At 34.2% G+C, this 11,280-nt stretch overlaps 1 protein-coding gene across 2 annotated transcripts in view; it reads right to left on the bottom strand.

The window, feature by feature from the left end:
* Positions 1 to 430: 430 nt before the first annotated feature.
* The window catches only part of LOC125651417 (gamma-tubulin complex component 4-like), a 35,625-nt gene continuing 24,775 nt past the window's right edge, over positions 431 to 11,280 (bottom strand). For both annotated transcript variants that reach the window (XM_048879996.2, XM_056164820.1), the window contains exons 15-16: positions 1,544 to 1,683; positions 431 to 559 (exon numbers count right to left, since the gene is read on the bottom strand). In XM_048879996.2, coding sequence (XP_048735953.2) covers positions 553 to 559; positions 1,544 to 1,683 — 147 coding nt within the window. In that variant the 3' untranslated portion in view covers positions 431 to 552. The remainder of the gene's footprint in view (positions 560 to 1,543; positions 1,684 to 11,280) is intronic.

Here is an 11,280-nt window from a genome sequence, read left to right as displayed (position 1 = left end):
AATTTTCTGTGTAATTGAATAATTTTGTTTCAAAGATACAATAACACTTAGCATGATACAGCAAAACATCAACTTTGTTGTTAATTAAGTTTTACTCTAATTAATGGAGTTTGCAGCCTTGATTCTGAGATAAACATCTCTCTCAATTGAAATGAGGGATGTAGTGTGCCCTAACAAAACATTTATGTGTAAAATAAAGCTGTGTGAGTTTTGTGTACAGACTTGACATTTCTTGTATTATTTTTTTTTTGAATCTGAAGTAAGAAAAGCAGATGAACTGCATTAAGAAACCGGCTGTACCTATCTACGTTAGAAGATTTTACCTAACTATCTAAATAAACAACCTAATGGACATTCAGATCGCCCGTATTTTAACAATTGCGTATTTCTGGTGTAAACCACATCCATACACTAGAATAACAACGATTCATTCAACTCTACAAGTTTAATAAGAATAACAAACACGTCAATTTACAATTAATCACTACGTAATGCTTCCATACTCAAGTTTTCATGGTCTTCAATTCATCACCCACCACTGGATAGGTTTCATTAGTAGCTGAAAAAGAAGAATTTTACCACTTACATTCCATCTCAACAAAAAAGTTGATATGCTACTAACTGCTATTAAATGAATTGATGCTACTAACTGCTATTAAATGAATTGATGCTACTAACTGCTATTAAATGAATTGACAAAGTCTTTTCATGTTGACATCATTTGAAATAATCAATGAGACTTTCTTCCTGTATCAAAATAGCTTAGTGTCATTGAGGGAAAAACAAAATATCTCATGTAGGTTACATGTATACTCCAAGATGGTCCTCCATCGATATAGCTTTAATACTGTCCTAGTTACATGAAGTCCTCCATCGATATAGCTTACCTTCTAAGCTAGTTTTCACTGGTGTCGCTTACCTTCTAAGATAGTTTTCACTCTGTGTCGCTTACCTTCTCAGCTAGTTTTCACTCCGTGTCGCTTACCTTCTCAGCTAGTTTTCACTGGTGTCGCTTACCTTCTAAGATAGTTTTCACTCCGTGTCGCTTACCTTCTCAGCTAGTTTTCACTCCGTGTCGCTTACCTTCTAAGCTAGTTTTCACTCGGTGTCGCTTACCTTCTAAGATAGTTTTCACTCCGTGTCCTTTACCTTCTAAGCTAGTTTTCACTCTGTCGTTTACCTTCTAAGTTAGTTTTCACTTCGTGTCGCTTACCTTCTCAGCTAGCTTTCACTCTGTGTCGTTTACCTTCTCAGCTAGTTTTCACTCCGTGTCGCTTACCTTCTAAGATAGTTTTCACTACGTGTCGCTTACCTTCTAAGCTAGTTTTCACTCGGTGTCGCTTACCTTCTAAGCTAGCTTTCACTCTGTGTCGTTTACCTTCTAAGCTAGCTTTCACTCTGTGTCGCTTACCTTCTAAGCTAGTTTTCACTTGGTGTCTCTTACCTTCTAAGCTAGTTTTTACTCTGTGTTGCTTATCTTCTAGGCTAGTTTTCACTCGGTGTCGCTTACCTTCTAAGCTAGTTTTCACTCTGGGTGACTTACCTTCCGAGCTGGCCTCCTGCTATGGAGAAGTAATGGTTGTAATCCAAACGTAACAGGAGCTGTGCCAGATGAGGGCTGGCGTTGTGGCTCCGGACACTGGATAAAACTGTAAACAGCAGATTGGACTGTCTTTGGAAGTTCTGGAAATCAAGGAAAATGTAGGTTGTATGCTAAATCCATTCAGTAATATTCACACCGAGATTAAGTGCAGTTGCACAACTTTCAACTCTTGTTCATTACTACTAACACCAAGATTTGGCCAACATTTACAAAGTAGTACAAAGAAAGTTATGTGTATATAAAGTTACCACTTTGAACAAACAAATATGGACAAATTTGCCTTCTGAACAGTTGTGGAATTGCAGGGTTATTTATTGCATGCAGATAAAAGTTGATATACAGTAGTATGCAATTATTTCTAAAAGTGGATCAATATTTGTCCATTTTGTGGAAAGCTTCGGCCACTAAATTCAATATGTTGACAGTGCTACCATTAGGGCAAGCACAGTTAGATAAATACACTCTCAAGTATTAATATCATTCTCCTGTTTATCTGATATTATATACTCCTGTTTATCTAATACCATACTCCTGTTTATCTAATACCATACTCCTGTTTATCTGATATTATATACTCCTGTTTATCTGATATCTTATACTCCTGTTTATCTGATATCTTATACTCCTGTTTATCTGACATCTTATACTGTTTATCTGATATCTTAAACTGTTTATCTGATATCTTATACTCCTGTTTATCTGATATCTTATACTGTTTATCTGATATCTTATACTGTTTATCTGATATCTTATATTCCTGTTTATCTGATATCTTATACTGTTTATCTGATATCTTATATTCCTGTTTATCTGATATCTTATACTGTTTATCTGATATCTTATACTGTTTATCTGATATCTTATACTCCTGTTTATCTGATATTTTATACTGTTTATCTGATATCTTATACTCCTGTTTATCTGACATCTTATACTCCTGTTTATCTGACATCTTATACTCCTGTTTATCTGACATCTTATACTCCTGTTTATCTGATATTTTATACTGTTTATCTGATATCTTATACTGTTTATCTGATATCTTATACTGTTTATCTGATATCTTATACTGTTTATCTGTTATCTTATACTGTTTATCTGATATCTTATACTCCTGTTTATCTGACATCTTATACTCCTGTTTATCTGATATTTTATACTGTTTATCTGATATCTTAAACTGTTTATCTGATATCTTATACTTCTGTTTATCTGATATCTTATACTGTTTATCTGTTATCTTATACTGTTTATCTGATATTTTATACTGTTTATCTGATATCTTATACTCCTGTTTATCTGTTATCTTATACTGTTTATCTGATATTTTATACTGTTTATCTGATATCTTATACTGTTTATCTGATGTCTTATACTCCTGTTTATCTGTTATCTTATACTGTTTATCTGTTATCTTATACTGTTTATCTGATATCTTATACTCCTGTTTATCTGACATCTTATACTCCTGTTTATCTGATATCTTAAACTGTTTATCTGATATCTTATACTGTTTATCTGATATCTTATACTTCTGTTGATCTGATATCTTATACTGTTGATCTGATATCTTATGCTACTGTTTATCTGATATCTTATACTGTTTATCTGATATTATATACTACTGTTTATCTGATATCTTATGCTACTGTTTATCTGTTATATCATGCTACTGTTTATCTGATATCTTATGCTACTGTTTATCTGATATCTTATACTACTGTTTATCTGATATCTTATGCTACTGTTTATCTGAAATCTTTTACTATTTATCTGATATTATATACTACTGTTTATCTGATATCTTATACTATTTACCTGATATCTTATACTCCTGTTTATCTGATATCTTATACTGTTTATCTGATATCTTGCACTGTTTATCTGATGTCTTATACTCCTGTTTATCTGATATCTTATATTCCTGTTTATCTGATATCTTATACTGTTTATCTGATATCTTATACTTCTGTTTATCTGATATCTTATACTGTTTATCTGATATCTTATACTCCTGTTTATCTGATATCTTATACTGTTTATCTGATATCTTATACTGTTTATCTGATGTCTTATACTCCTGTTTATCTGATATTTTATACTGTTTATCTGATATCTTATACTGTTTATCTGATATCTTATACTTCTGTTTATCTGATATCTTATACTGTTTATCTGATATCTTATACTCCTGTTTATCTGATATCTTATACTGTTTATCTGATATCTTATACTGTTTATCTGATGTCTTATACTCCTGTTTATCTGATATCTTATACTGTTTATCTGATATCTTATACTCCTGTTTATCTGATATCTTATACTGTTTATCTGATATCTTATACTGTTTATCTGATATCTTATACTGTTTATCTGATATCTTATACTCCTGTTTATCTGATATTTTATACTCCTGTTTATCTGATATGATAAAGTAAACATTTACATATTTAGAACTACAAGGTTGAGAATGCGTCACAAAGGTTTTAAAGGACACTCTGCATAGTTACCTGTAGAGAAAATTTACACATACCCTTTTTATTTATTTTGTACAGGATCAGTGCTTGATGATGTTTGGGATTAAATATTGTGAAGCATACTGTTAATTTCTAATCCATAGAATTGTCCAGGTTTCGACATTTCATTTCTAAATATCTCTGAAGACATACTGGCTTTATTTCTAAATAAGAATTAAATATTTGTCCTAGTTTTGACATTTCAACTCTAAATACCAATATTTGATATTCTCTGATGACACTCCAACTACATGCTTTATTCTAAATAAGAATTCAATATTTGCTATTTGATAGGTGCAAATTGTAAAAGTTAAAAACCCTTTAAACACAGATTAGAATAAGTTTTAGGACAACCAGAGAAATGCATCCTTTCATGTATAAAGCAGTCACCCATTGTACTTTCTTCATAGGGTACGTACGGGCCTTCTTATTCCAATGTAAAATTCTGTAAAATTCCAGTACTGAGCCAAAAGTGTGTAATGTTTCTACAAACCACAAAATTATATGACAACAAGCATTCTGTAAGTATTGCAAAGGAATACATGTCCCCTACTGGCCCCAAATGAAATTGTTTACGTAAAATTCCGCGTAAATAATCTTATGTTAACAATTTCTGTATAATCATAAAGGGATAGGAATATAAAATTGATCATTCATCCAGTAAATAATTTTGTACATGTACATGTAGCTTTGTGTGTGAGATTCAATTAAAATAGCTCATTTAGGAAGATGTAAATGGCTCTAAATACAAATCAGTCTATGCAGAATTTTACTTACATAATAAATATGCTTGTGTGCAATTTGAATTCAAGAGAATTCAGATAGATAGGTTTGGATCTTCATCATTCGATGTACAATTTTATACCTACATATTTAAGCTGATGTATGATTTGATTGAAACAAAATACGTAGATTCGAAAAACAATCATTAGACACACTTTTACATAAATACGCTTGTATGTTATAATAGTTTTACCATAAAGTATGACAGAAATGTTCTCATGCCATCATATGACAATGTAACTTAAGAAGAAGAGAACAGATCTGTCACTTGCAGACAAATTTCAAGTTGTATTTAGCTTCTTCAGAAAAATATACCACAGACAGATATAGCAGTGCTGTTCTCAACCTCATGTCAAATTATCACAATGCCAGTCGGAAAGAGTACCAGAAAAATATACCACAGACAGATATAGCAGTGCTGTTCTCAACCTCATGTCAAATTATCACAATGCCAGTCGGAAAGAGTACCAGTATTTTTATCCCTCTTAATATTGAATAAAATATGGAACTATAAACTACAACTTTATATATTTTTTATTCATCATACAGAAAAACGAGGGTTGCACTGTATCTCCTATTCTTTACACATTGTACATCGGGTTCACATGGCAGCTGCTTGCAGTAATATGAACAAATAATAATAATTGAATAAAGTCTAATAAAAGCAAAATGACAATACAGTGAAACTTCTCCAAACCGGCCCCTCAGAAAACCGGTTCTCCCTGAATATCGGCCAATTTTCAAAGTCCCGGCAGAAATCTTAACATTTCCTTACAAAGAAAGTCTTACAAAACCGGCCACCCCTGAAAACCGGACATCGGCCACTTTTTAAAGTACATTTGTTAACAAGCATGTGTAATTTACCCTTAACATACTGGCCACTTTTTGAAGACAAGAAAAGTTTGGCCAGAGAAAGATCAAGATCGTCCAGGTGTAAAAATTGACTGACTAACTGGCCAGGTGGGAAATTATCAACTGGAGGTGTGAAAAACACTAGTGGCCTCTTTATTTTCTAATGTTTACCTGTGCTGTTAAGGGTGTTAATTGACACTTAGCTAATCCAAGAGAACCTTCCAAATTCTGAACAAAATGTAAAAAACAGTTCAGAACATATCGAATGAATACAGTATCAGACGCCATATTGTTACACTACATTACCGTATGGATATAAGCGGTAGTTAATAAAGAACAAACCCATGACTGTTAATGATAATTATTAAAAGATAGATTAATTTTCTTGGTTTCCATAGACTTAAAATTCCAAAGAAATATTCAAATTACAATTTCATTTTTACTACTGTACTTTTTAAAAACGTCAAAACAAAATTGTTAATGACATAAGCGATCAATGTAAACAGAGTTTTTATAGGTAAGAGGAATTCCAATAATAGGCCTCTGTGTTTTCTTTATGTATCCTGTTATAGATTTTCAGTTGAAAATTAGATGATTTCAGCGAGAATATTTCTTGTAATTCATAATTACCTTTAGGTACAAGCGGACTAATTTAATCTCCACCGATAATTGATCATAGATCACCAGATGAAAGTGAACAGTACCTACTTTGTGAATATTGAGATAAAACGTCTGTAATTGCTAAATTCTCGGTATACCAGCCATCCCTCTCAACCGGCCGTTTTTTCCAGTCCGAGAGCCGGCCGGTTTAGAGAAGTTTCACTGTAAATCAATTCACACAGAAAATACTAATGAATACTTATGTATGAAACATAATACTACCAATAACATAGTTCACTGTAATGATGTGAAAACGCTAAGCTATGTACATTATACAATCATAATAAAGTTTTCATATAATTATATAGGTGCGAGAGGTATATAAAGTCTACTGATTTAATAAATCGGCTAATCATATTCAGCTATTTTCCCTGACAAATTGGCTATTGGTTTAAACAGAACCCTTCCGTTCCCAGGCCAAACCCTTCCATTCCCAGGCCAAACCCTTCCAATCCCAGGCCAAACCCTTCCATTCCCAGGCCAAACCCTTTCATTCTCAGACAAAAGTGTTCTGTTCTCATCTAAAACCATTCATTCTCAATAAACCATTCATTCCCACGTGATCATTCACGACTCACTAAGCATTATCGAGTCATTATAGATCAAGAAGGCACTTTGGTCGGAAAACACAATTGCTCTTGATTTGGCACAAAAGGTTCTACAAATGTGACTTGATGCACTGTTAAAACAAGAGGTACTGTAAGCAATGCTCACTAAGAATACCCCCCGCTTACCCCAATCTCCCAAAGGGTGTTGGTAATAGGTATAAACTACCTCTTTTCTGGGTGTAAAAAACAAATGGCATGACAAACCGAACCATATTGCTACTTCGATGTCCAGTGCACGTGACCTTTGACCTTTTGACCCCAAAATCGATAGGGAACATCTTCATCCCATGGGTAGTCCATATGTAAGATATGGTGACTGTAGGTGGAAAGGATAACGCTTTAGAGCCCGGAAACCATATTGCTACTTCGATGTCCAGTGCGCTTGACCTTTGGACCCCAAAATCGATAGGGAACATCTTCATCCCATGGGTAGTCCATATATATGATATGGTGACGGTAGGTGGAAAGGATAATGCTTTAGAGCCCGGAAACCATTGCGTCTACAGACGGACGGACGGACAGACAGACGGACGGACAACCTGATTCCAGTATACCCCCCCACAACTTGTTGCGGGGGGTATAATAAGGTCAACTTACTGGAGAGTAAAATGGAAAAAGGGTTTTGAAACAAGAAAATAATTTTGAAGAAAAAAACATGAAATTTGTGTAGATGGGGATATTTTTGGATCATTTGGAAAGGGGTCTCAAAACAGATAAAATTTCAAGATATTTGCCTAGTTTAAGTACATTTAACTCAGAAATAGATGTAAATTGACAGATTTTAATAAAATTATTGGAAAATTAAAACGAATTCTTAACTTGTTATAATTTTAAATTGTTATGGTCTTTAAATGCAGGAATGAAGTGAAGAACTGAGTTGCTAGAACAACAAGAAATCCACTCTAGGTTCTCACCTAAATCGACAAATGAACTTGCACACAGGTTTGACAGGCTATATACCGTATATCAGTTTTTTTCCGCATCATGTTTTATTCCGCAAATCAAAACCTAAAACAGTATATTAAATTTACGCAAATCAAATTTTCACTATATGAAAGTCATAGAGAAAAAAATAATTCATGATTATTTAAACTTATTGGGAAAGTTCAAAGTACTCTGAACGCAGAAATTTCAATGTAGTATTACCTGAATGCTATACAACGCTATTAAAACAAAAAACAAAACTTTGTATCAAAGGATGAAGTGAAATGGCAATACAAAATGGTCCCCGATATATTTATAAAAATTAATTTTCTTGTTTCATGTTAAAATTTACATGATTCAACTCATTAACATTTGCACTTTTATGATTTTTAAAAATGTTACATGGCGCATAAATTCGCCACAAACGGTATATAACTCCGAAATTAAACTTTGGGTTTCCTTATTAGCTGAAATTCCCATTGGAATTTGGCCCCGCTCATACCTTTACAGATCTGGAAATATATGGACAATAGTAGGTACAGTTAAATCATTTAGGCTATAGTTGCATATTTTTAAAATCTTTTAAATGTCGTATGGCGATGAATGTAGCCCATATCGTCGATATCTAATAAAAAAGATAAGCAAAATATTCACTAGAGGCTTCTCCATTATGGAAACCTGTTTCAACTTGATGACCTACCCGGAGCAGCTTGCTCTATACAAAAGACGATACCACGTGAATGACCGTGACTCGAATGTATTGTCCGATGTTTTAGGAACATAAACACGCCTTCAAGATGATGTACTTTAAACAGAGTGTATTCGATCCATACGGTGTACCGGTACATGTATATGTAATTTATTTACCACTACACTAAATTTTGATCAATTGTATTTAGTTACAGTGAAACTTCTCCAAACCGGTTCCTCAGAAAACTGGTTCTCTCTGAATATCAGCTGATTTTCAAAGTCCCTTACAAAGAAATTCTTACAAAACTGGTCACCCCTGAAAACCGGACACCGGCCACTTTTTAAAGAACATTTGTTAAAAAACATGTGTAATTTACCCTTAAAATACTGGGCATTTTTTGAAGACAAGAATCTTTTGGCCAGATGGGTGATCAAGATCGGCCAGGTGTGAAAAAGACTGACCAACAGGCCAGGTGGAAAACTGTCAACTGGAGGTGTGAAAAACACAAGTGGCCTCTATAATTTCTATGGTTTACCTGTGTTAAGTGACACTTGGCTAATCCAAGTGACCCTTCCAAATTCTGAACAAAATGTAATAAACAGATATGAACATATTTAATGAATACAATATCTAACACCATATTGCTGCACCATTCTATCATATGGATATAAGCGGTAGTTAATAAAGAACAAATCCATGCTTGTTAATGATAATTATCAAAAGTAAATCAATTTTCTTGGTTTCCATAGACTTAAAATTCCTAAGAAATATTCAAATTACATTTTCAAATTTGCTACTGTACTTTTCAAAAAATGTGAAAACAAATTTGTTAATGACACAAACGATGGCTGTAAACAGAGTTTGTATAGGTAAGAGGAAGTCCAATAGGCCTCTGTGTTTTCTTTATGTATCCTGTTTTTGGTTTTTAGTTTAAAATTAGATGATTTCAGCGAGAATATTTCTTGTAATAAGGCCAATTCAACTTAATTGATAGATTATCATTCCTGCCCGCCCCTCAAAAATTGGCCCGCTCCGATTTTTTTTATTTTGCGAAACTTGCGATTTCCGGAATATTTCCATGTCCGACTCCGGTATTTACACTTCTTGTTTACATTTCCAGCATAGGAACATGAAAAGCCACAAGAAGAAAATAGATCTATATGGTTTTCTTAATTTCTCGTGTTCTTACAGACGTAAATCTTGAAGAAGTTTGGTATATTTCTGTTATATCCTTAAATTAAAGCTTAACCTGGAATTAGTGTATGAAAGTAGCATAGATTGATATCCATCTGCAATTATATGATGCGGATCTGTTGAAAAAAACCCTCGTTTGTCTTTAATAGCGAGCGAAGCTCGCGTCGCGAAGAGCTCGCTCCAATGATTACACATATGAGTCACGTGATTTTCTCTTCATCAGCTGAAAAAAGATGAGTATTGCCCATAATGCTTCTGGAAAAATGTTACCGTCACTGCGGTATACTTCATTGACAATTCCGTAATTAAAATAATTAGATTGTTTAGGAAGTACCATACACGTTTTTAAATTCCACACAAGCTTTCTCAAACGTTTTGTTTTTGCTTGGTTTGAGAGAAGAAGAAAAAAACATTGCAGCTAATATGACGTCACAATGTAACTGTTTACATCCACCTCATTATATTTCCCGTGTTAAACGAAGAGGCGGATAAAATATCTATAAGTCGTGTTGCAAGGTGTTAATGGGCTTCGCTCGTTTCAACGGTCACACTGTACAACATATTAGCGAGCAAAGCTCGCGTCGCGACGAGCTCGCGTCGCGACGAGCTCGCTCCAATGATTATGCAATTGAGTCACGTGATTTGCTCTTCATCAGCTGAAAAATGATGGGGATTACCCATGATGCTTCCGGAAAAATGTCGCCGTCACTGCGGAATAATTCATTGACAACCCCGTAGATAAAACAAATAAATAGTTTGGGAAGTACCACAAATGATTTTAAATTACAGACAAGCTTTCCCATACCTTCGTATATTTTGTTGTGGATAATTACTTGATTTGAAAGAAAAACAATTGCAGCTAGTGATGATGGTTGGGGGGGGGGGGGGGGGGGGGGGGGGGGGGGGGGGCGCACATGAATTGAACAATCTTGATTCTACACTATGTCAGAAAGCTTTTATATATATTGCAACTTTTCTGGGCCAGTAGTTCTTGAGAAAGTGGAACAAAGTGCACCTACAGTCAGTAAGGAAAACGATAAGATTATGAAAAGTGACTTCTTTTTAAAGATGAAAATGCAAGAATTATACAAGAGACCCACAGGTCGGTCACCTGAGTACTAGTTTAAAACAAGAGGCCCATGGGCCACATCGCTCACCTGGGCCCATATCTAGAGATTTCCCCAACATATTCGCATGTAAAACTTAGATTCCTATTGTGGCCCCAACCTACCCCCAGGGCAATGATTTTTACAAACTTGAATCTGCACTATGTCATGAAGCTTTCATGTAAATGTAAACCTCTTTGGCCCAATGGTTCTTGAGAAGAAGATTTTTAAAGACTTTCCCTATATATTTGTATGTAAAACTTTGATCCCCTATTATGGCCCCATCCTACCCCCGGGGGCCATGATTATAACAAACTTGAATCTGCACTATATCAGAAAGCTT

The sequence above is a fragment of the Ostrea edulis genome, chromosome 5, assembly GCF_947568905.1.
Source record: "Ostrea edulis chromosome 5, xbOstEdul1.1, whole genome shotgun sequence".
In the NCBI taxonomy this organism is placed as follows: Eukaryota; Metazoa; Mollusca; class Bivalvia; order Ostreida; family Ostreidae; genus Ostrea; species Ostrea edulis.
This window is presented reverse-complemented; position numbering and strand designations above follow the sequence as displayed.